Source organism: Molothrus aeneus, chromosome 3, assembly GCF_037042795.1.
Source record: "Molothrus aeneus isolate 106 chromosome 3, BPBGC_Maene_1.0, whole genome shotgun sequence".
Lineage (NCBI taxonomy): Eukaryota > Metazoa > Chordata > Aves > Passeriformes > Icteridae > Molothrus > Molothrus aeneus.
Window position 1 is genome coordinate 4,562,721 of NC_089648.1, and position 26,725 is coordinate 4,589,445.

At 41.2% G+C, this 26,725-nt stretch overlaps 1 protein-coding gene across 3 annotated transcripts in view; it reads right to left on the bottom strand.

The window, feature by feature from the left end:
- Positions 1–26,725, bottom strand: part of EML6 (EMAP like 6) — a 93,191-nt gene that overhangs the window by 38,471 nt on the left and 27,995 nt on the right. For 2 of the 3 annotated variants that reach the window (XM_066546061.1, XM_066546060.1), the window contains exons 3-14: positions 21,967–22,065; positions 20,844–20,912; positions 18,141–18,326; positions 16,190–16,325; positions 12,495–12,696; positions 7,994–8,131; positions 6,402–6,658; positions 5,170–5,382; positions 4,361–4,528; positions 3,331–3,437; positions 1,414–1,532; positions 106–292 (exon numbers count right to left, since the gene is read on the bottom strand). In XM_066546061.1, coding sequence (XP_066402158.1) covers positions 106–292; positions 1,414–1,532; positions 3,331–3,437; positions 4,361–4,528; positions 5,170–5,382; positions 6,402–6,658; positions 7,994–8,131; positions 12,495–12,696; positions 16,190–16,325; positions 18,141–18,326; positions 20,844–20,912; positions 21,967–22,065 — 1,881 coding nt within the window. Of the gene's footprint in view, positions 1–105; positions 293–1,413; positions 1,533–3,330; positions 3,441–4,360; positions 4,529–5,169; positions 5,383–6,401; positions 6,659–7,993; positions 8,132–12,494; positions 12,697–16,189; positions 16,326–18,140; positions 18,327–20,843; positions 20,913–21,966; positions 22,066–26,725 lie in introns of all 3 variants that reach the window. The other variant, XM_066546059.1, reaches the window with a different exon arrangement.

Here is a 26,725-nt window from a genome sequence, read left to right on the forward strand (position 1 = left end):
AGTTTGCCCGGATATAGGAGGAAACAATCCATGTGAGGAAGAAGAGAATGGCATTTTTCCTAATTCTATACAAAGCCATTATTGCTATCACTTTGAACTCCCCACCTGCCCAGTAGCCACATAGTCCTTGATGGGGTGGATGCTGAGGCTGAGGATGTCGTCGTCATGGCCGAGGTAGAGGCGCTGCGAGTGCTGCTGCCGGTTGTAGACGACGGCCACAGCGGCGATGTGATAAACCACCTCCCCTGCCTGGGTGTAGAACAGGTTGTTCCTGCAGTCATAGCCCCTGTACCTGCAGCAGACACCAAATAAACACCTGGCTGCAGGAGATGTGATAAACCACCTCCCCTGCCTGGGTGCAGAACAGGTTGTTCCTGCAGTCATAGCCCCTGTACCTGCAGCAAGCACCAAATAAACACCTGGCTGCAGGAGATGTGATAAACCACCTCTCCTGCCTGGGTGCAGAACAGGTTGTTCCTGCAGTCATAGCCCCTGTACCTGCAGCAAGCACCAAATAAACACCTGGCTGCAGGAGATGTGATAAACCACCTCCCCTGCCTGGGTGTAGAACAGGCTATTCCTGCAGTCACAGCCCCTGTACCTGCAGCAGACACCAAATGAACACCTGGCTGCAGGAGATGTGATAAACCACCTCCCCTGCCTGGGTGTAGAACAGGCTATTCCTGCAGTCACAGCCCCTGTACCTGCAGCAGACACCGAACACCTCATGGCTGCCCCACAGCTACAAATCCTTTGTGTGTTAAAAGAAAGGAGTCCTGAGGGGACAGCTCGAGCTCAGAAGTATCACAGACACTGCTCCCACCAAGAGCAGGGATTAAGGGATCTTCTCAAGGGTTACTTTGCACTCAATTCCTAAATCAGCACTGATTTCACAAAAAGGCTGTATCTTTTACATAGAATTGTGTCCAGGTAAGCTCCACGAGGAATTGGATTGGAGCAGAAATCCATCAGGCATTTGAACAAATCACAGTTTCACAAGCAATTAACAGAGACTCCAGGAAACACCAGGTGAGTGAGTAACAAGTACAAAATGTAGTTTCATAAAACTCAACACTGATGTATTATTTATCAGTGCTTCCCCTGCTCCTTAGCAAAGAGAATCGTGGAATGGTCTGTGCTGGAAGAGACCTTATGGATCACCCAGCTCCACCTCCTGCCATAGGCAGAGACATCTCCCACTGCACCAGGCTGCTCAGGGCTCCACCCAGCCTGAAATACAACTGAAAATAGAAAATCTGTATCTGATATTCTAAGAATTACCCCAGTAACAATGACAAATTAATTGTGGGTAAGCATCAAAAATGCATTGCTTATGCTCTGGTAAGAGTTGTTAGAGCACCCCAGCAATGTCAGTCATTCAGAAATAGCAAATATTATTTGATGTTACTCTACCCATGTATAAACTGCAGCTTCAAGCTGTCCTCAGGCGCTCTCTCTCTCTTAAGGAAGGGCACAGAATGGTTTTTCTCTTTACTTTGCTGTTTCAGCTGAGGTAGGTCTTCTTTGTAAACCTAAAGAAGAAATGCTAACGTTAACTGCACGTCTCTGGTTTTCTGAATATTTGTATATGTGAGTGAAAGTGGCTTTAAGCATGAAATGTAATATATGCTAATGTGATGTAGAGTGGTTACAATGCAGAGGCAGGCACTATTGTCCCCAGCCTTCAGATGATAATAAAGTTTCCTGAACAATGAATTCTCCTGGTCTGAGTGGCCCAGAACAGCAATCTGGAGCAGCAGCAGAGTGCGTTCTTTCTAGAAGATTCCAGTGTCACTTAGTGAAAAGCAATGCAAATGGTGACTGGGAGTGTCCAGGTGTTTTTTAATTCCATCTGTGCTGCAGTGTCCAAGCTCAAAGCTGAGCATGAACTGCTTCTATCTCAGGATTATGGTGAAATACACAGGAACCAAAAGCACTTCAGTGATCTGCCAACATGTCCACAAGCCCAAAGTATAATTACAGATCTATAAAGACACAAAATACTTTCTATTTAAACACTTTAGAAATGCTAAAACTCTGTGGAGATACTAAAGGTGTTTGAGGCATCCCCAAACAAAATCCATCTCAATGCTGAAATGTAGCTTTAGTAGCTTTAGTGTCTGTTTTCTATGCCTATATTTCTTCAACAAACGAACAATGAAATTGCCACTCCCACAGAAATCTACCTGACTTCCAAGAAGCAACACTGGATTTTTGGAAGAAAGAAAAAGACAGAAACAAACTCAGTGAAATAAAATACTAGGGCATCATGTTCTGATGCATCTCAAAATGTAGAATCCTCTCTGCTGCTTCAGCCATATTATTAAAAAGAAAAAAACCCAAACCAAACCCCAATTCTCAAAATAAGATGCATGTTTTTATTTCCCTGTGCTTTTGTCAATTATTTCCTTTAAAAAAATGCCAAATGCAGCTTCTGCCTGGGGCTGTCTCACATTTTCCATGAGAGATGCTATTTTAAAGATGCTCCTGGTTTTCCATGCATTAACCTGCTTGGAATATTGCTCTTGAACTGCCTGCAATGATATTGTCACTTATAGTTTTTAAACCCAGATGTCCTTTTTGACACACAGACAGTGTGAAGGAGGATGATGACTGATTTGAATACAGATGGAAAATCAGGGCGAGGAGGGGAGGAGGAGAATGACCAGCACTCCAGTGAAACTGGGAGTGAATGGAAGGGAAGGGAGAGAATTTGGCAAAATCTCTTTCATTTGTCATTCATGATTGATCTCTGTAATAAACAGGTGAAAGAAGCTGTTGGCAGAAGGACTTATGCAATTTATTGTAGTCTAGAAAGTGAGGTGAAAAGATAAAGGATGCCCTTGCCTAAAGCCTGCAATGTTAGAGGTGAACTTCCCACATCCCAGAAAGCATTCAATCCCTTAAATCAACATGAACCAACTTGTTCTTAATACAAGATCCCAGTCCTGCTCTGAGGAATTTCTGACCTTCCCCCATTGCAGCTGAGAGCTCACTGGACAAGGGGACAGGCAACACTCAACTCTCAATGACAACAGCTCCTGGAACCAGGTTCACTTGTAAACAGAGTCCAAATCACAGAGTGGTTTGGCTTGGGAGGGACCTTAAACATCACCTTCTAACCCCCAAAACACTTCTAAATTCTTTTCTCCAAACCCTTTCCAATTCTCATCTGCAGCTCAAGGGTTTATGTAGATTGGTTGCATAATCAGCTGAATTCCATCAAAATAACTGAGAGCAGCCCATGAGTCAGCAGTAAACTTCCTCTCTTTGCTGAACACTGATGGGAACTTGCCAGGTAATTGGCCCTGGGAGTTATTTCGCACTCACCTGGCGGTCATAGTTGATTTGAGCTTCCTGCTCAATGTCAGAATCCAACTCTGGCACGTCAGATAAATCTGAATCTGATTCCTCGCTGTAGGAATCAACACCACCCTCTGCTTTAAAAACAAAAAATTAAAAATCTATATATTGAACACATAAAATCACAGGAAAATAGTATGTGACATTTTTATATAATTTAGACTATGGGCAAAGCAGTATTCAAGAAATCTGGAAGCTCAAGCAGCTTGGAAAAGTCATGGGGGCTGACTGAATGTGTCAGGCTTCATTTCTGTCTCTCCTGTTTCCCTGCCCGGGGCAGGAAGGTGGCAGAAAGAAGCAAAATCACTGAGCAGCTTCTGGTACAGTTCCAGCATCAGAGAAATCTGCTTTCAAAACAGGGTCTGGAGAGCAGACACACAGAAATGACAAATAAAAGTGTTCACTGATCATTCTTTGTGCTTAAAATATTTGCTGTAATTTAGATAATCTACCAAATTGTGCATGTACAGAGTGAAATTTTGCCCTTCTGCTGCAGGGAATCCCAATTTTAGCAACCACCATGACACAGTTCATATGGCTTTGGTAGGATATTACAAAGATGATGATTATAACAAGAAAAATATCTGAAGTACAGCTACTGCATTAATATGAGAAATTTGTTGTTGAGATACGTGAGATTGCATTGAAAACTAAAATTAAACAATTAAATGTGTAGTGCAACTTCTGAATGCAAGTTAGATGGCTAAGGTTGAAAATTTAATTATCCAGTCCCTCTAAAAGTCTTCTTTCACACACTTTGAGGAATGCTGTTTTTATGTATTCCCAGACACAAATATTGCAGACTGCAGCAGCTTTTAATGTGGCCCAAAGCAAGGCTTGTCTTTGACAGCTTCAATGTCCCAAACATGCTGAGTATATGCAATTCCAAAGAATTATCACTTTTTTTCTTCCTGTTAAATCAATAAGAGCTCTTCCAGCAGTGCTGCATTCTGTGCTGATATAATTTAACAAATACTTGAACAGAGATGATGTTTACCTTGTGGGGAGGCTTCCAGGATGCCATTGGTTATCCCTTCTGGAACAAACCTCCACTGAAAAACAGAGTGATCAGCACCTCCTGTGCTCAAAACCCACTGGAAATCGTGGGACCAGCGCACATTGGTGACATGGGCTGAGTGGCCAACGTATTTCCTGAATTTAGCTCCTGAAAACAACAGGAGAACTGCTGGTATGTAAGGGGAAAATTAACCTTGTAACTAATGAAGTTAGGTTGGGAATAGAAACATACATTTGTGAAATCTGAAAAGCAAAAAATACTCAAATGCTTCATTTGATATGGTGATACAAAAGTAATTGTGATATAAAAATAAGGCATAAAATAATATGGGCAATATCTTCAGTTGCCAGAAAAGTACTTCAGTCGTGGCAGGAAGTACCAGACACACACAAGGTTTAATTTTCACCTTTCTGGCCATGAGTGCCAGTGTGAACTCAACACATGCATTACATTTTTCCTCAAACACAAATTTTGAAAATACACTGAGATGTGATATCAAATTAAACACTGAAGCTCACAGAAAGGCAAAAGGTTGTTTGATTTGGATTGCTGGCTTTATGCTTGGCACAGTGCAAATCCTGAGGAAGCAGCCACACATTCTCAACACTTCTGAAAACAACTGTAGAGAGAGGGTTAAAGTCTGCTCTCTGTATCCATTAATACTCACAGGAATTGTGCACACACTAATTGGAACTTTACACCAGAATGAAAAGCCACCATTAGAAAATACTCTGATACAGTATTGAGGTAAATCTTGCATTTTTCAGCCATACAAAATTCCATCCTACCTTTCTTTAGGCACGGAAATCTGAATAATTTCACCAGGCCAAAGTCATCACCAGTCACCAGCACGGAGCTGTTGTAATTCCCATCCACAGAGTTGACATCTGTGATGTTTGTGTATTTTGGCCAAATTCCACTCACTTCAGTTCCTATCACACAGGTCCATGAGGCCCAGTGAATTCCTTTGATCTCATCTTTGCTTGTTAGATGTTTCCCAGCTGAAAATGTGCAGGTGAATAACCAATTTCATCATCTGCTTTTTAGAAACTCTGTTTCTTTTCATCATATTTATCTGTGTGTTCTAGTTGTAATTAATTTTTAACCTCAATTAAGAAGAGTCACAATCTTCCTTTAAATTACTATAATCTCTCATTTGTAGTGTTTGAGGACAGCACACATCTGAGGAGTTCTAATGCAGCTGCATTAGAAATAATTAGAATACTAATGAGAATTAGTATGCTAATTAGGATTGGCATGATAAAAACATACAAAAGTGGAAAAACTTCATAATTCCAAATGTACCAAAGAAATGCCTTCAGTAGGAAGTACTGTGAAAAGCATGAGTTCCTAGAACACTTTCAAGTGCTAGAAGGTTAATAATACACAATTTTAAATCATGCTCATGTGCTAGTAGGAGTTTTTCATCCACATTAAGTCCCTGAAATGTGAGTATTTGGTCAGTCAGCCATTCTGTACTGGTACTTTTTACTTACAGAGGCTGTTTTAGAGTTGATTGAAGGCTGCCAAACTAGCTCCAAAGAGCCCAAATTTTTATTTCTGAAGCTCTCTTCTGAAAAAGCTTCCTCTAAATATTAGAAAGTGTTCTCAAATAAGAGTGAGAATAAGTCAATTAGTTATCAGTGTTGTTTCTTACCAACAAGCTTCTACATTGAGAACATCAGCAATTCGAGCTGACTCAAACAGTTCTTCTATTTTTAGTTACATTCTTAAAAACATTCTGATCACTAACAGGAATCATTCATCAAGGAAGGACAATAGGGACAGAGGGGCTTTGGTAGTTACCTAAGAGTGAGTCAAGCTGCAAAAGTTGCTATGAAAAAAAATGTAATGTACACAGCAGAGACAGCTTTTCCTTAAAGCTGAAGATATTGAAAAAACAAGCAGTGGGTATTTCTCTATGTTCCAGCCAGAAAACTCCACTTTCACTTGTAATATTTGTATCATATTTGTGGTGTTCTCTTCAACCAAAATCAAAATTTAATTGCTGTAAACTTACAGGGCATCTTGTAGAAGAGCCTCTCTCCAGCACCATCGTTGGTCTGCAGGAACTTGCTGTCCACAGACCAGTCAATGTGGGTGATGAAACTGGAGGATTTGTTGCATTCCCCAATCTTTTTGTATCTCTGGGCCACGGCGTAGATGTCCACGGGCCCATCGTTGGAGCCCACAGCCAGGTAGGAGCCATCAGGGGAAAACTTCATCTCATGGATCACCTCCTTGCGGTCCTTGATGTGAACCACCTCGGTCATGTCCCTGCAGAGGCCACAGGGGACAGTGACAGCTGCACACCCAGCAATTTGCAAGCCACAGATAACATAGATGCAGTGAATAATTTACACAGCAGAAATTAAATTTCACCTGAAATATCCTTTTTTTTTCATGGATAACTTCCTATTGCTTCATTGCTTCTAAGCATTTTTGAAGCAGCAGACAGAAACCACTCTGCCTTTCCAGAATGTTCCTCATTCTCTCCACCTGCTCTAATGAAATACTGCTTGTACTTCAGTACTTTACTGAAATACATTTTGTAAGTGTATCTTTTAAACCCTGACACCCAGCCCTGTTAAAAGCAGGGTCCTGAAAGGAGAAGCATTGATTCTAAACTTTTTTTAAGCAACAGATAAATCACTCTGCCTGTCCACAATATTCCTCATTCTCTCACCTGCTCTAATGAAGCACTGCTAGTACTTCAGTACTTTACTGAGATACGTTTTGTAAGTGTATCTTTTAAATCCTGACACCCAGTACTGTTAAAAGCAGGGTCCTGAAAGGAGAAGCATTCCTAACCCAAGACAGAGATTTCCAGGAGGCATCAGACAAATTAACAAGGACAAGATTACTGGGAGACAAAGATGATTAACTTCTTTAGAAAAATAGTCAGTGGGAAGGCTTTTAAATTAACATGAACAGCTCATTTAAGTTTTGTTAAAGTCATTCAAGCAGAGCATTATAGGGGTTTTCCCAGGTTTTTCCCTCCTATCAGTTTGGAGTTCCAAGTATTTTAAGCATATGTTTGGCAAACATAAGGAGAACAGTCAGGAGGGGGTAAACTCTTCCAGGTATCAATTAAAACAGCTGTTGTGTTTTGAAATCATGCTGGAGGTTTGGCTATTTCACTCTATGGCCCATTTAAGGTTTTACCTGCTTTCGTGTGCCCTCCATTTCAGACAGAAAATGCTCAAGATGCAGCCATGTAGAAAAAGGCTTTCCACTTACACAAAAAGCAGAATTCAGGTTTATCTTGAAAATACTTAAAAATGTCTTTTGATCACCAATTATTTTGCCTGGTATGTGTATGACAGGAACTAAACCATCAGTGAAGAAGATCCCTCTCCAAACTATGTTTTCTCTTTCATGCATTTTTCTTCTCACTAAACACCTGTATAACTTCAGACTATAGGAAAAGAGCCAAACTTGAAAATCTTAAATTTTATCAACATTATTCCTAAGAACCAATATTTTGAAATTTATTAAAGCATAGATTTTCTCCTCTTTGCCAAACTGCCACCTTTCAAAAGGGATATGGATGCATCTGCAATCATTATTTCTTTTTCCTCTGATAAGATACCCCGTGTTTTTTCATCTTACCTGACTCTGAGGACGATGAAGGAGCCATCCTTCATCCCAAGTGCCAGCTGGGATCCGTCAGGACTGAAGGACACGCTCCGTACGGCCTCTTCCATATTGCAGCGAGCGATCAAGGCATGGTCAGCAAGGCTCCACAACCTGCCCCAAAGGGAAGGGAAAGCAGGAGGAGGCTTTTCCTGACTGCCCAGGATTTGGGTGTCTTCAAGAGGAACCCCAAAGGTCTAACTCAGCTGGGAAAATCATTTGCACACACCCCTTGGGTTAATATTGTGTAAAGGATTGAGCTCCTTTCAACCTGAACACAACTGCGGTAGAAGAAAACAGAGTGAAGCTCAATTACATCATCATTTGGTGTTATTTGCACACTTCACTTATTTGACTGAATCCCCAAAGTGAATAATAAAAATGAAGATTCTGTGGACAGGAAGGGTCAATGCAGCTCAGAGTGAAATTTTCACTGAATGCAACACTCAGGGAACATCAACATTCCAACCACAGGGAAGACTTTCTTGTCCTAACTCTGAACGGGCTTAGGAGACAAAACTGCGTATTGATTCCCTCATTCACATCAATGCAATTAAAAAGAATCAACCAGTAAATTATGTCCTAAGATAAAGGCAAATAATGCCCCTATATTTTTCTGAAGGAATGGAAGGAGCTTCCCAAATCACTACAGGTTTACCCATCAGATCTCAGTAGTCTGCAAGACTTAGAAATTTAAAGAACAATTGAAATAATGGGGAAAAATGCATATAAGACCTCTCTCAGGGTAGAGAAATTAAGTCAACAGTACCCAACTGTGGTGGTGTTCACAGGGGTCCCAGGACGAGGGAAGAGATGGGAATCTTGACTCCATGTTTCAGAAGGCTGATTTATTATTTTATGATATATATTGTATTAAAAGAAAATTATATACTAAAACTATACTAAAAGAATAGAATAAAGGATTTCAGCAGAAGGCTAGCAAGGAATAGAAAGGAATGGAATGTTAATAAAATCTTGTGACTGACCAGAGAGTCTGAGACAGCTGGACTGTGATTGGCCATTCATTATAAACAACCACATGAGCCCAACCCCAGATGCACCTGTTGCATTCCACAGCAGCAGATAACCATTGGTTACATTTTGTTCCTGAGGCCTCTCAGCTTCTCAGGAGAAAAAATCCTAACAAAAGGATTTTTCATAAAAGATGTCTGTGACGCCCAACTATCTTTGTTTTGAGGATAGAGTCATCAATGTAATGTACTGATTACATCCTCAGTAAAATATGTGGATTATGAACCAGCAGATGTGACTATGTGCTAAACTGGAGAAAAGAGCAATTTGTGCAAGAACTGTAACGTGACACTGGATGGAGTTGTAGAGGAAATCTGGCCAGAAAGGAACCCCCAGGCTGGATGGGAGATCCTACTGTGAGTTACAGTAAAAGCTCTGGAACAGTAACAATTCCTGTTTTTACTGAAGGCACTGGCACCAAGGATGTGGATGCCACTGAGCTCGGCTCTGCACAGGGAGGTGGGAGGCACTGGGAGCACAAGAGGCTCCAAAGGAGAAGTTCTGTTCTTGGCACTGGAATAAACAGCATAAACACAACTTGGATGGAGCCTGAAAAGAAGGTGGGAAATAAATGAATGTGGGACACTAAAACTGTTTTCAAAGACAAACATGAAGTAGGATCAAGAATCTTGCAGTCTCACAAGGCAGAAGCTGTGATCCTAATATAACAAGGAATGAACCAGGAAGGCTTTGGAAAGATTTTGAAGAAAACACTAGGAGACAACTGTTGCTCCAAAATGTTGCTTCCACGTAAGTCAGTCCAATACTCTGGAAGCCTAATTGCAAAACATGAGAGTTTATTTAATAAATAAAATAAATAATTCTCTATGCCTTTAGAGAATGCCAATTTTCCCTGTTCCTGTGGTAAGAGATAGGGAAGAGGCAGCTTTCCTAGTTGAGATGGTTTGCTTTGGAAATTTTAAATGTTAGAAACCTATATTTGGCTAGAGACTTCTCTCAGCTGGGTTAGGGAAAAATACAGTAAATCCACTTCTCATTCAGACGTCCCAGACACAAGAATACCATCTGACTCACTAAATACTTTTATTTCTAAACCAATTTAGATTTCTATTACATACCCACTCTTTGAAAAAAAGTGTGATAATCAAATATTAAGAAAATTTACCCAATGAAGGGCAATACAGAAACATCCCTGTGGATGCAATTTAAATATTACAGAAAAATGGTAGGAAAATCCTTTTGTGTACCTTTTTATCTTAATGAAAGTATTTATACATTTCACTGGAATTCCTCACACGAAGCCATAGTCTTTAAAAGAAATCCCAGTAGCACTCAAATGCCACCCTCTCTAGTGCCCAAACAGCTCAAAGATGTGTGATGTCAGGCACTAAAATCCCTGCACACTTGAGAGAATGGCACATCCAAAGGCATCAGGGATATCAGAACTGCTCCAACAGAGATAAGAGTGATAAGAGCAGCATTAATCAAGGTTTGATGTGCACACAGATCCTGCAGTGCTTCCTGGAGAGGCACGAGCTGGGTCAGGCTCTGAGTCAGCAGCACCTTCTCCAGCTCCAGAGCTGAATTACTCTGCCCACCAAGGGATGAGCTCAAGACAAGAAATCCCATCTTAGTGGGGCTTATTGGCTTGAGGGCAGTGCAATGCTAATCCCAGCTCTGCAGCCCTTCCTCCAGAACTGACCTGCACCCTGCCAGGACACTTGTGCCTGTCTGTAACACTGGGCAGGCAAACCCCAGCAGAGGAGACCACTCATGCATTGCACAAACTGAGAGAAATAATCCTCCTGTGGGAAGCAGGGAGAAAACACAACTGTGGAGAACAACTGCCAGTTCTGTGGGGTTGCCACTTGGATTTTAATTGGGATTAGAATGAGATGAGGGATGGCAAGGATAGGAAACCACTGCAAGTGAAAAGACTGAAGGGAAGAAAAAAGAGATCCCAGCTGGGCAGCAAGCCTCAAGGCAGAGGTGAATCATAATGTGCAATCTGAAGGAGTAGGAATCAGAAGTTGGGTGTATGGTAGGAGATGGATTTTTGGCACACAGGAAAAGCCCCATCTCTTTAACCACAGGTAAATAATCATTTCCACTGGGCAGAGTCCATGCTCAGGTGAGAACATACAGCAGCTCTGTGGGTGTGGACACAGGAAGAGTCTGAGCTGGACCTCCAAACTCTACAGCCAGGAGAGTGGCTTAACTAAACACAGTAAAATGCCTTTTTTTCCCCCAGAGGCTTATCAACGTGCCAGCTTTTAACACAGACAGGAAAAGGAGCATCCTTGATTTTGTGACCATGTCCACAAATATGTAGACAAAATTTAAAAACGCTGCTGCAAAGCCTGAAGACACAAGTGGAGTAACTAAACACAGGATCACAGAATATCCTGAGTTGGAAGGGACCCATCAGGATCACCAGTCCAGCTCCTGGCCCTACACAGACACCCCAATAATCCCCCCCTGTGCATCCCTGGGGGCGTTGTCCAAACAATCCTGGAGCTCTGGCAGCCTTGGGGCTATGACCATTTCCTGGGGAGCCTGGGCAGTGCCCCACCACCTCGGGGAAAGAACCTGTCCCTAATATTGATTCTAAACCTCCCTTGACTCAGCTCCAGCTGTTCCCTTGGGTCTTGTCACTGGTCACAGACAGAAGTGATCAGTGCCTGCCCCTCCACTTCCCCTTATGACATCAGAGCATTTTCATTAATCTCATTTTCTGGCATTTTAACTGAATTAGTTTTAGATCAGATTTCCTAAACACTCAAGGCTGAGGCAAATATCTTCTGAGTAAAACACTGGACCAAAGTATTTAGGCTTTAAGTTTGTTGCTTGATATTACCAGAAGAGAAATATGATGTGACCATTCCCCATTTAGATCCCCTGTACACAGCAGGACTAAATCAATAATACAAGCAGAAGATATAAATCCAACGCATTTTGAACATAAATTCGGATTATTTTTACATGATGTGCAGCACTCAAATATGAAAACTGAAGAGAAAAACAGAGTTACTGAGAAAAATACGGGGGTGGGGGGTGTGGGTGCCATGGGACAGAGAGAGAGAAATGGCAAGCGTTTCTCACAGCGGCTCGTGAGAAATTTTAGGGAGTTGGAAAGAAGTGATAACTCTTTGAGTACAAATAATTTGCAGGTGGTGTTTTTCTACTTCATTTTTCTGTTCCTCTCAAGGACAGTGTGTGAGGAAGATGTTTTTGTTAGTTAACCAATAGAATAGAACCTATCATACCATTCTATAAAAACCGTGTGGTTCTTTTGAATAAAGCCTTCTTTGCCTTTTCTACGATCCTGCCTCTTGCCTGTTCCTGCCTCAATCTCGGAACAACAGTGACAGGGGGTGGATATTGTTTAACAGAGTCTTACCATAAGGCCAGCCAGTCAAATGAATCCATTACAACCTAAGGTGCATGTGCAGTAATGAAATGAAGAAAGCGAGTGCAGCCTTACCGCACGGAGCGATCGTCGCTGCCGGTGACCGCCAGAGGCTTCTTGGGGTGCACGGCCAGGGCCCAGAGCTCCCCCTCGCAGTGGCCCTGCATGATCAGCATGGGCTTGTCCCTCTCCCTCACCAGCACCTCGAAGATCTCGCTGTCCTGAGTCCCTGCCAGGAGCCTGTCGGCTTTCCAGCACACGCTGCGGATGGACAGGCCTGGGGACACAGCGGGAGCTGCCCTCAGTGCCAGCTGGGCCAGGGGGGCACAGCCAACACTGCTGGAATCCCAGATGTGAAATACAAAGCTGTGTTTCGGGTCAGGTACATACAGGCAGTGTGTGTATTTGTGATTGTGATATGTGTGGAAACCAACCATGGGACACTTATGAAGACAAATTCTAATAATAACTGAGGAAAGTAAAGCATGGAAGAAGGCCTTTGAACCTATCTTTTGTTCACAATTAACCTTAGTTGATTTAGGAGCATTGGAATTAAAGCATTAAGGATGTTGCTCTTTGCTTGTAGCTAAGCCTTAAAGAGTTTTGCAATAATAACCTTTTGAAGTATAATTTTAGAATATTGCTTGTACCCTTGAAACTACAGCTTTGGAATATAAATAAAGGAAACATGCTTATCTCATGCCTTAACAAAACAGAGAAAAACAGCTTGAGAAAGGAAGATGAACATCAACTCAAGGATTTATAGTTTCGACCAAGGGAAGCTGGACACCACTGTTAGGAGATTTATAGTCCTTGCAATTAAAAGGTGGACCCACATCTGGGGAGCTGGACTTCACCAGATGGGATTCATCTTCCTTCTTTCAGAAACCAGACCACCACCATCTGGGGATACTCCTTTGGGGATACATCCTGAGAAAAACTAAATCACAATAGTGTATAGAACTGTGACATGAAGAATTTGGAATAAAAACTGCTGATGAGTAAAAATTGGGAATAGAAACTGCTGAGAAAGCTGATGAGTACCCCTATAAATACCTGTAAGCCTCAACTGTGGGTGTGCAGTTGGAGGGAAAACTTCCCCCACTGTACCCAGCGCTGTATTGCTCATACTTTACCATATCAATTAATAAATTGATTGCTGCTTGAATATTGGCCTAGTGAAGCTTCTTATTTATAACACAGAGGTCATTCCCAGATGACATCTTGGGCACTGGGGTCACACAGAACATCCCAGCTGATTCAAAGCTCAAGGGAGATCTGTCAGATTTTCTCCATTTGGCACACAGAGAAAGCTCAATCCTGGGAAAACGTGCTTGCTGCATACCTTGGGAATTTAAAAACCAGCTCCATTTCACAGGATTTAAAGATCTAAATTTTATATTAGTTGTGAAAAATGCATATTTTATGAGTGGCTTTTTGCAAATATTAAAATGAATATTATATGTGTTGTGTTAGAAAGTAATGCTGTATTAATTCTCTCAAGTAGTGTGTTAAATATAGTTTTAGGTTATAACAAAATGTTAAAATAGAAACTTTGCTATGTAGGATACTTTTTTTTCTAAAGAAAGGACTGGCACTGAGATAGCAGCCACAGGACACCTGAATCTTTCAGAGAAAGGGAATTTATTGCTCCATTATCAGAAGAAATGAACTTCTTCCTGCCTCACTGGGGCAGGATGATGCCATCAGGATTCAGAGGAAGAAGCTGACACTGCCCAGACAGAATCCTGTGTTTGAATGGAATTTATGCATCATGTATGAGGTGTATGAATATGCAACAGGCTGTTGCTTTTAAGGGTTAATCCTCTGTTAACGTGGGTTGGGTCCTTTTTCAGGCTTGTGCTGCCCAGAAAAAAGTACCTGGACATCCACAATCTTTGTATTTATTGTCTCATATTGTCCTAATTCAAATTGTCCAAATTATTATTACTCTAATTGTATTACTATTTTTATAACCATTTTATTACTATTAAACTTTTAAAATCTTAAAAACAAGTGACTGGTGTTTTTCACATTAGTCAAGGGGTGCCTGTGACTGAAGCTGGTTTATTCCTTTTTCCAGTGCTTTACTTTTTTGCACACTCAAATAAAATTTTAATGGTGAATTTAAATGGCTTGTGCCCATTTATCACACTTCTCCACTTTAATCAAAATAGATTATTAAAAAAAGACATTCCTCCTCCCCAAACCCAAACCAACAGAATTTTGCTTTGTATAACTTTAAAATAACTTGATCTTATTCCACAAACCTGATCCCTACTTTGCAGCTGGAATTTTACCAACCACCAGCTCAAAAACACCCTCTCAGCAGGCTGATCAATTTGGTAGCACTCTCTGGTCAATTGCTTGCAGGGTTTGTATTTTCTGTTCCAGTACATGAAAAAAGTTTGGATAATAGATCTGGATGCTGTGAGATGTGAATGAATTAAAAAATCCATTTGTCATGCAGTCAAGGTCACCCACATCATCATTTTCACATTTTTTGGAACCAAATACATAATGCAGTGAAATATTGGTCACATAAATAAAATATTCTCATCTCCTGAGAAAGTTAAATTAATCCTAATTTATTTTCCTGTCCACTTCCAACAGCTTTTAATTTCTAATGCCATTTTATGACTTAGCTAAATTCATACTGAAGTTCTGACATTCATCTTGGTACATACCAGTGACCACACCAATGGAATTCCGATTGGAATTTGGTGGAAGATGGACATTGTTAGAATACAAACATTGATTTAAAATACAAACAAACCTTTGGATGTGGGAAAGGCAATGTTCTCTGTGAAGACATTGCACCTGAAGAAAGATTATCTGCTCTCAGGGTTTGTTTGACAGACAATGCCTTTGCAAAATGCTTTGGAACAATAACTGGAAGGGAGGGACAGAAGGTCCCAGGTAAGCATTAAGGCTCCACCACTGCTCGAGGCTTCAGATGTGCTTAAATTCATCAGTGCCAATGACAACTGAAAGTGAAACCCCACTTGCAGAGGCTGGGAGTAGCCTCAAAGGCAGTTTGCCTTGCCCAAGATCTTTGATTTTTGGTTATTTGTTGCTACTGTTTTCTTACTGAAATTCATGCTAAACATCATGATTGAGGCTGCAAAAAACTACATAGAGGCAGGAGTGCAGAGCACAGGGACTGCTGCTTGGGTGTCTTTTTGAGGGCTAAATTCTATGAGTGAACACTACACCCTTGATAAAGTGTGCATTGTGATCCATGAGATTGTAAGGGCTTCAAATCGTAAAATAAAGTGATGACTGAGCTCACAGGAAGCAGGATTAGATTCAACAAATGTGATTATCACCAATTTAATAACATTCTCTCCAACAAATCTGCCAAGTGCTACCATTCCAAGTGCATGAGTAGAGTATTCAGATGGTCAGCATCTCTGAGTATTAGGTTCCAAAAATCTCAATTTGTTAAATGAATTGCAAGTAATTAAGTAATTAATTAAGGATTGACTAACTTCATTCTCCCATCTTAAGGTGATTAATTAGTTCTCACTTATCTTCTTGCATTTGCATGGTGGGGAGCAGTGATTTCATCCCTGTGTTTATACCATGAACCATGGAACACTCCACAGGTTATAGAATTGTCAGAGAGGGAAGGGAACACAGATCCAAAATAAATATAGTCATTAAGTAAAAAAATCAGCAGTACGCAGAGACATCTATGCTTCACATTAAATGCTGTCACAATCCATTATCCAGATGTGTGAAAAACCATTAAAGGAATAGCTCATTACCTTTGTATCCTTGCTCAGTCTCCCTGAGATCAATTTTAGTGATTGGTTTGAACTCAGTGTCCCACAGCCGAATGCAGCCATCTCTCCCTCCAGTGGCAAAGCCTTCTTCACAGGCATACATACTAAAAATTCCAGCCTGTCAACCAACAGCAGCCCAAGTTTTAAAGGTCTTTACAAGCAATTTAAACACACAAAGCAAACATTTTCAAACAGACTCTTGTTGAAGGCCAGAAACTGCTGGGCACAGAAGTGTTGCCCATCCAGAAAGCAAACCAGCAAACACAGCTTTTATTTCAAGTGCTCCACTCGAGTGGCTTATGTAGAAACCTTAGTCCAAACAGCACTGACACAGCCTATCTGCAGTACTTCACATTTAGCTTTGGTAATATTATGACAAGGACAATTGAAGAACTAGTGGAGCACTTAAAGTAAAGAGTTCCCCGTGATAAACAAAACCAAGCAAACAAGCAATACAAATGTTCTTACAGGAGCAGAGGTGACTGAGACATTCATCATGAATTCAGTTCAGACATCGTTTGGGATCTGACAGGAACTGAAAGAGTGTCAATTCATTCTCTTTGTTGAAAACAGGTTTCTATGACAGCTTGAATTTCTCCTTGGTTTTGAAAACGCCTCATGATTAATGACTGCTGAACTACCTTGGAATAGTTCAAGGAATGCCTGCTGAGCCAGTATTTTATCAGGAAAACCTTGGTTAGGAGATAAGTTGAACTGCATGGAGATAAATACAGTGGAGAGAAGACCTCCATTTTCAAAGTGGCCTTGTGCAATGTCTTCATAAATTAATATTTCTAATTATTAATTACATGAGCTTGCATGTTAGCAATGGCAAACTCCAAAATTAATCACATTATGTATAAAGAGGTTGTATTTAATAATTTTAATGAACCTAAGTAAAATTCTGCAAACAGAATTCTGCTACCATAATACAGGGGGTTATTGTTTGCCAAAGACATTGCTGTGTTATTGCAGTTGCAGTTTCATGGTAGTTGCTCAGGTAGAATGTCCCACTGACTCCAGTCTCTCTGCTTTCATAAATTAGGGAGTACTTTTGTAAATAATCAATCCTTAGATCTCATTTGAAGAGGTCCTAAAAATCCTGATGAACTGTCAACATAACTAATTTTGGGAGATCAGAAAAAACCTATTATTGTTGCAGTGCTCTTTCTAGAACAAAACTATAGTAACAAGTGTTAGATGTCATACCACTTTTCTAAAGAAAATTGTCATTTCCTTTTGTTCCAAAAACCCCACATCAGAATGCCATCACCCACAGTCAGATTCCAAATGGGAGCAGTCCTCATTTGAAATAAGACAATGAATCCCTACTTGAAAGCCAGAGAGAAATTAATTGGATTAGACTGGTTAGAAATCTAAGACAATCCTGCACATCCCCCTTTCACTCTGTAATTATGAGAGCTCCAGACTGGGGGTGGTGGTTTGTGGGTGTGTGTTATGGAGGCAATTGGAGTAAACTCTTTGGAGTATGGCTGGAGTATAGCTGAAACTCCCAGATTCAACAGGCTTGCTCCACACTGAAGCTCTTCTGAGGAGTCAGTCTCCAGCATTGGGGATTTCAGTGGGAAAATTCTATTTAGGCCTAGATAATCTGCTTATCAACTATTTTTAAGTAAACTGATCGTAACTGAAGCTACTCAATCTGTGAAACTTTAGGGGTACAGACTTCACTTGAGGCTTGGCTTACTTGGTTAGATGGAGGCTATAAATACCAGCAGTGTTGGCACTATCAGCTCAGCATCTGTTGGCAACATGTCAACAAACACAACATTACATCTAAGTTCTTAATTGCTGAACAGCCTCAGACATGCTTCTGACCCAAAACAGAAGGAAATCTTTGTAGCTAAGCCTTCAGGAAGTTTTTCAATTCAATGAGCAGCTCCTTATCAAACAGACAGAAAACACCACTTACACTGTGTGCTCCTTGAATTGTGCGCACCAGGTTGAGCCCTTTCCAAACATAGATGTCCCCATTTAAAGCCCCAGAGTAGGTGATGTCTTCTTTAGCACAGGCTAAACACAGGATTGTTTGGAGATCTCCTGTTTTACCAAATATTCCTCTCTTTGCTGTCAGGGCGTTTCCACACAGTGTCCAAAACTGTGAAATGTAAATGGCAGATCAGGAGAGGTTTCTGCAGAATTTCTGGTTTTTCACATCAGTGTGCAGATCTCAGACACACATCCTGACAGAGCAGTGTCTGGGCAGGCACTGAAGAGATTCCTTCAGTCCTATCAGAACATCCACTACTCCAAAGTCTGCCCATTTACCAAGGAAAGATCCAGGCAAATATGGAACATCTAAATCCAAAACAAAGGACCAAACACTGCTTGAGGGGGTGAGGCTCAGTGCTGCCTCACTACTGCCACACTGCCCTTCTCATTCTCTCCTTGATCTGGTTTTGCTAGGAAATGCTGTCCAGACAAGTACATGTTTTTAAACCCATTTTTTTTTAAACCCAGCAAATCCCATTTTTCTCATCTGCAAAACACAGCTACAGCACTGACGTGATAAAATTCTTTATCTTACACAACCTGTGTGCTGGAGCAGACATTTCTGTCCTTCTCCAGAGCACTGAAAGAGTTCTGCCCCTCAAATATAGTCACAGTTACTGAGAAACCATCTGCTCATGGGGACTGCAAACACTTGTACATGAGATAACTCCCTTTCTCCCAGAGTAACAGGTTCCCAAGTGAGGAAAGGGGACTTCCAGCTGCCACCCCAAAGTCATTAACATTCTGCAAAAAGGAATCCAAGACTGACTGGGGAAGAGGAGTGAAGAAAACAGAAAGTTTGTCTCAGAAGGTTGTCTTTGGAGGTGTGCTAGAAATACCAGACTATTTGTTTTTTAATAAGAGTGCTTTTTAAAATTTAAATAAGTATCATTTATCAAGCAGAAATCAGAATTTGTATACTCAGCTCCTCCTCAAGGACCAGACCTTCTGAGGAAGGCAGAATAAAGAGAATATCAATGAGAGATGTGCAAGAGAAGTGCTGAAATCTCCAGTCCTGTCAGCACCAGGATGTTCTGGACAGGTGCAGATACAGAACAGCAAATCTCTGGGTGCAGCACAGCACAGTGTGTCAGTGGAGCCACCCCTGCTCTGTCATCTGGCAGACACTGGACAGGAATACTGATGTGTCTGACATGGATTCATCACTTCCTTCTATTCCCACTTCATTTGCCTACAGCCAAATTTTTAGGTATTTTTCTAAAATTCTTTATTCCAGAAAATCCTTGGATCAAGATTTTTTATTTCAGCTCCTTCTCTGTTAATTCAATTAAATATTCCCTTTGCCTCATAACATCAGCCAATTTAGAAGGCAGAGGGAATACTGTCCCCAGGGCTCTCATTCCTTGAGTAAAACCTAAATTCTAAATTCTCCTCCTTTCTGGTCAGCTGAGGAAGGAGTGCTAGAAGGAAGGAGTTCTCTAACACTGAGGCAGCAGTGTTAGAAGGGTGGAGGGAGGATCCTGAGCTCCTGGGCTTTACCTCAGCTTCTAATCCCTGCTCAGCCAAATGAGCCAGCAGAACTGGACTGATGGAAGAATAAACAGCCCAGTTCCCACAGTGATGCAATTCCTTCAGAGCTGTTATTATCACATTCCCACAGCCTCGTACCAAGGAGCTGCTGGAGCACCACTGGAGGGGAACACAGAGCAATTTCCCCTCCATGCTGCTTTTTGACTATTTTTGGCATTCCTTTATCTCCATGTATTTCCAATGCCTGGTATTCTCTGTGTTCAGGGTGATTATGGCCATTTTAAAGAGAAGACAGGTGCCAAACAAACACAGGTTTAGGAAAACAGCTTGCAGAACACAACAGATGGTATCACTGCTGCCAAAACCACCCACAGTTTGAAGCAGTGGTGGTTTAAGGGCACGAGCTTCTCAGGAACCAGAACTAGAGATATTAACTGGTTTCCTAAACTTCTAGTTAAAGCTCTTCCCACCCCAGTCATGTGAAATAATTGCCATCTGTTAGGAATGTTTGTGAGGAGACAGGAGAAAAACAGAAACCTGAAAGGGATATTGGCAGACAAGGATTTGTTTCTAAGCTTTCCAAAGTCATAAGAATGTTTTATCCAAAACATGGATTATATATGTAGGTTTCCATTTCAAACACTTCCATAAAGGGTGACTCAGAAGAGCAAATAGTGGGGCACCAGAGTTTTGTCTCTGCAGGCCCTGCACAGTTCTCACTGGTGTTACATGAGAAGCCCAAGTGCAGGAGGTCATTCTGTTCACCTTTTACCTTGGTTCCTCCTACAGCTGCACAGTGACCCTTTGTGATGCTGGATGAGGGAAACCCCTGAAGGCGGAGACCATTAGAGTGGAATGGAGAGGGTAGAAGACCCAAAACTATAAGTATATAATGATGAAAATTACATCAAAGAATCTTGCTGACTTTCTTGTTCAGGTAATCTGCAGCTCAGGCACTGCCAAATGTCTGAACTGGCTTCAAACAAAACATTCTGCAAAATGTTCACATAAAGAAAGAAAAATATAATCTGTCCTATATTTCAAGTCCTCATCAGGTAAGAACACAGACTTTTTTTTTTTTTTTTTGGTGTGTGCAAGTACTTTTTCCAAGTAAACAATGAAAGCTCTTTACCTTTATGTGTTTTACTCCACAGCTGACAATTCTGTTTGGCTGATATTGATCCCAGGAAATATCAAATATCTGTTAAGAAATATATTAAGCTGATATTTTAACCTGTACAGTAATGGCATCTAGGTCCAGCTTGCTTTTACCAGTGCTTAGCCATAATTTCTGTTGGAACACATTACTAAAAATGAAGGAACACTCTACAGATAAATTTGGAACTCTTTGTAATCAAAGGCAAACACAGAAGGTTCCTCACACAGTTCTGTCAACACACTTCATCCCTGTTCCCCACTGCCAATCCCTTCCAGCTCCAGGATGTTACTGAATAAACAATATTTCCATAGGCATTATTTCCCACTCCCTCTTCTGTGGAGAAGCTCCTTTTTCTGGTTGGGAAAGTCTACAGGAACTAAGATTTTAGTACTTCCAGCCTATGTCCTGGAGAATTCTGATTATCTGAAACCTGATCTTGCACTTACTGAGGTCAGCAGCAAAACTTTCACAGATGCAAACCATGTTATAATATGATAATATACATACAAGTTGTCAGAATGTGTCCATAATTTATTTTAATGTATGCACCCATGTGCTTATATATGTCAGGGAGGTATTTTGCTTATGCTAAACGTGGTAAAACATTTTCTAATCCTGAATAACATTGTAAACTTATACCTCATCAGTTCTCTTCTTTATTTAAGTTATGATCCTTTACCTGAAGCTAACATATATAAAAGAAATATTTATCTCAATCAAGTCTCTTCTACAGGTAACTGTCTTAAGGAAAACTGAAAGGGATGTAACTAAATTTGCCCTCAGAATAAATTGTCTTTTTGAAACACTCAGACACAAGATGATCTTTGTCCATGGAGCGCTCATTTCACATCTCCTATGAAGAGCTACAGATCATCCCACTCAGTGTGTAGGTACAAGGTATTTCCTCCCTAGGCTTACTAACAGAGCCTTGTGCTAGGTCTGGCCCAATGAGAAGGAATAAATATCTCGGCCAGTATTTTACAAGCCTGGCAGAAAGACCAAAATTACCTTTGGATTAACCTAACAGAAACAAAAATGACTTTTGAAAGACCTGTGCAGCTCCCAGAGAGAATCCAGGACCGCTTCCATACATTACCCTGTCAGAGTGGCCTGTAGCTGTTGCCAGGAGCTTTCCTCTCTTCCAGTCCCAAATACACACCGTGTTTTTGGCATCCAGTCCCACGGAAGCCAAACGCTGAGGAGAAACAACGCAATCCAGTTAACAGGAAATCAAGCCCAAATCATTTTGCTGTAGCTCCCAGGATTATGTGCACAAATGGATTTTCCCACATGTGACCTGGGTTTGAACCACATTGCAAAAGCAAAGAGATTCACACTCAACATTTACCCACTGGAGAGAGCACTGAAATGTCTCATCTTCTCTAAAAGGTCAGGTTATTGATTTCAGGCCAGCAGTGTTCCACGTGCAATTCTTACCCTGAAACATCTGAGGTGCTTGTTTCAGGTGCACACCTCTAGCATTTTCATTTATTAATCTGATAATAAAAGTGAAAGGGAAATAAAAGCTTTCACTAGTTCCAACTACTGCTTTGTTCATTATGCTCATTTTGATGAGCTTTAGAACCAGAACTGGATGTACTTTTAATAATTGCCTTTTTATTGCTTAGTGTATCACATCACCAGTTAAAATAACCAAAACAATGAACTAATAACCAAGCTCAATTAAAGTTTTATTGGCCACCAATTAAAGAACTTCATTTTAATAATTTTCCCATCTCAATAATGGAAGAAATAAAAAGAACAGAATAAAATGGAGGCAGCATTCTGGCAGGGAAAAAGCAGCGTGCATCCATCTGCGACATGCGCAGAAGATCAGCCATCACTGTGGAAGTTGCAGGTCTTTTCCCTTCCAGTGACTGTCCTAATTTTGTCCATTTTACATGAACTCCATAAAAAAATTGGCTCAAATTCTGAGTAAGCAAATTGTTTGAAATCTGGAACTGTCTGTGATAACACAAAAGGACTGAGCTGGCAAAGAAAATAAGTGTCATTACCACAGACTCCTCTAAAATGCTGTATTAGGAAAAATATTAAATGCAATAAAGCTCTCAACAACTGAATAACAGAGAGAGGAAATAACAGCTCATAGAGGACCAGAAGGCTCCAGTTTCATTCTGTAGCAATAATTCAGGGAGCAGGTACTCGAGGCCTTTTCATCCCATTCCTGAGTGTAAATACGAGTGCACACCTTCCCTCCTGGGAGAGCCCCTGGACAGCCTCTGCATTAACTGCACCAGGGTCACACACCCCTCACTGTCCCAGCAGTTACACTTTCTTGATTTAGAGGAATGAAATTGATGGTTTGGGGCTTTGGTTTAATGAGAGATGACAACAGGCATTACCCTGATGCAAAACCTACCTAGTGAATAATGCAGAACTCAACCACTGTCCCACCAGAAAATGCACCAAGCAACGTGGTATTAACGAAAACAAGAACAAAACAAAAACCCTCCAAAAACCCAACTCAACACCCCTCACCACCACCACCATTTTCAGACTTATACCACAAGTTCCTCTGAGTCCAGCCTCCCTCCATGTGAATAAAAATATAGAGAATTTAAATGTTCCTAGAGGAACACAAGGTTTTCACAGGGCAACCTGGACATGTGCTCAGATACTGTTGGGAGGAACAAGGTTCCCCAGGAGGGTTCACCCTCCAGGGAGGGCAGAACTCTGTCAATAGGCTCTGACTCATAATGGAGCTGTGAAGGGAGAGTTAAAGAAGTTTGTAGAGTGGAACAATCAAATAAAATTATGGTTTTTGCAGGAAGTCACAATGTGAAAGGATTTCTGCATTTTAACATTACTCAAAATGTCAACAGAACTCAGGAGCTGGTCAGTGTCAGTGTCACAGCACTCCCAGCTGCAGGGCCACTGAGAAACTCCTGTGGCCCAGTGGCACTGAGGACACAGAGGAATCTCACACAGGAGCCCAACAGTGGGAAATGGAAATCAGACCTTAGTACAGGGAATGGCACCTACTTCATATGTGCAGACAATGCCTATCCATGGCTTCCTAAATGCCTGCCCTCAGGGTACTTTGGCAAGAACCACAGGGAAGAGTTAGGGCCAAGAGAGCTTTTTCCATCCAGGGAGTGCAGGACAATCTGCAATTATACTCCCTTGATTTTAGAAAGCAATTTAATTCAATGTTACAGTTGTAACACTTTGTACAAAAAATGAAGCATTGAGACTTGTCTAAAAAAAGACAGTCTCAAGAAAAGGGGGATTTGACAGACAACATGGAGAATAGAAATGTTCAGTTCCCTTGAGACTGCAAAATAGAGCACAGCTACTAACCAGCAAATTTGATAAAGAATATAAAAGACACACAGGAAATTAAAGGTGGCTGGAACCAGTGGATAAACAGATACTGAGGAACCTGAGGGGAGCTTGTGGCAGTTCTGTATCAAGAAACACCAGTGCATGCCCTGAGAAGTCCAAGGCAGGTCATGTTGAGGGCTCTCAGTGAGAGCAACCCCCAGAGACCCCTCCAGGACCACAAAAGGAGCTCCAGCAAGGGGCAGAGGCACAGAAATCAGTTCTGGGGAAAGTGGTGTTTATGTATTAGCTGGGAAATATATTGTAATATGTCTGATCAAGAGGGAATAAATGACCTGTTGTAGAGTTTCACAACACACATTTGATTAGAGAAAAAAAATCACTCCAAGTGTGTCCAGTGCTGGAGTAAGGAATGGCTGCTTTCTAAAACTTCAAATTGTGTTAGAAAGTTTATTCTTTAGCTGACTTTGGTATCAGCAGGGAAAGCACTATGAGAAACTAACAAGTACTTGATATTTTCTTTTAACCTTGGCCTGCTGAGGAAGGCCTCCTGCCAGCAGAAAAGTGATAATGCTGAATTTCCTTTTTGGTTGAAACAAACTTTTATTTCTCCTTCTGGAAGGGAATATGACAGAATTCTATTAAGAGAATTCCCAAAACTGCCAGAAGAAAATATCTGCCAAGTAGTTTAGGCACATAATTAAACAATTATTTTTAAATCTATACAGATTTGGAAGATCTGGCTAAAGAAGCAAAGTGCTGCATTTTAAATTTTTTCATTCGGTGTGTATGCATTATGGCAGTGCCATTCCCACTCCATTAAAAATATTTTTAGAAAAGGTTAATCTGAAATAACTCAAAGCAGAAATTGAGCTGGGGGGCATTGATAAAATAGTTCAGGATGAGGCATCTGCTTTGTAGGTAATTCTGTGAAGACGAGATGTTAGTACTTTCAAGGAGAAACTGTAGTTAACTCCTGATTGAAGAGAAGACATTTTTAATTACAGGCAAAATGACAGCTCCTCATTAAATGTTTGAACCGAGCGCAGTTTCCCTCCTGCCAAACGGCAGCTCCTGCTCAGACAGAAAAAGCCCAGACTAAAATATGTATTTTTAAATAGCAACACTTCTGCAAGAAATTCAGCTCCCATCAGGACTGTATTAAACACAGGTAACACAAAATAGGAAATTCACTCCGACTCTCTTTGTCTCCAGAAACTGTATTGAAGGTGCATAAACAAAGGAAGCATTCAAGCTCTCCCCTGGGTATTGATGATCTCCATTTATTAGGAACCATAACAAATCTGCATTCCCCACCCTGTGGAACACGAGGCCAGGGGGGCACTGCAGAACAACTGCGCTGTCTCCGTGCAGGGTCATCTCCAATCTGGCCAGGAGGAATAATTCCCACTCATTCATCCAAAAGGAACAGATATGCCAGAATTTCTGGTTCAGGAAAAGTGAATTAACTGGGCTCAGAGAGAGGTGAGGTGGCCCTGTTTGAGACCCCTGCACATGGAGCAGCTCTTGCACAGGAGCACACACAGAGCTGAGCTGAACCCATGGAGATCCACTCTGGGAGCGCAGCAGAGTCACCTGGGCTTTGCCCCTGCCTACTTTTATTCAGGAAGTGGAGAGCTGGCAGAACTAGCAGTGAAAAGAATACAGTTCTTATTGCATCTGTACCACTCCTGATTGCTGCATTTATTTGTGTTTTGGGGCTGAAATACAGATCTTCCCTGGCTTTGAACAGCCTCTGGATATAAAAGAAGGAAAGCTTTGCACTGGGAGGTGCAAGCAGTGTCTGTTTGCCCTATGACAGACACCAGCTCCCTGGGGAATGCTGACTAAACAAACCACAACTGCCAGCAGCTCTGAGCTCCAAATACTCACAGACTTCCTCCCATGCCCCTCAATTCTGGCTCAGCCTCTCCTGCAAAGCCAGGAAGAGCAGCAGAAAGCCAAGATGCATTATCCATATTCATGTTCTCCAGCAGTGGTCGTTCTCCAGATATAAAAGTGTTCAATGCAAATTTTTATTTCCAGAATAAACTGCAATTTCTCAAGCACTTCCAGAAAGGGAATTGTCACTGTTCTGCAAGGTCAACCTGGCAGTGAGTTTGTATTTTAATTACAGCAAGCATTCATCAGGGCCTTCAGGACCTCAAACACCCCCCGGGCTCATGAGCCTTCACTCCCATGAGATGCTGAAATGCCTTTAAAAAAAAGGTTTAACCACCAGTCTTATGAAGTTAAACATGAGGGGGAAAAATGAAAAGTATTTATTTCTGAATTAAGAATATCTTTAAAAAATATTACACCACTAGAAATTTTGTTCTGTTGATCTGAGGGCTTTCTTGTCTGAGGTTTTTGGTATCAGCTAATCTAAGCATTCCTAAAAATACTTTAGTAAGTATTACATCAGGAAACTCATCAGGACAAAATTGTCATCAATTATGACAAAAATTGCACAGCCAGAAATTTATTTATAAAGCTCTGTGAAATATTTTTCAGGTACAAATGAATTTTAGGTCTATTTGCCTAAAGATTTT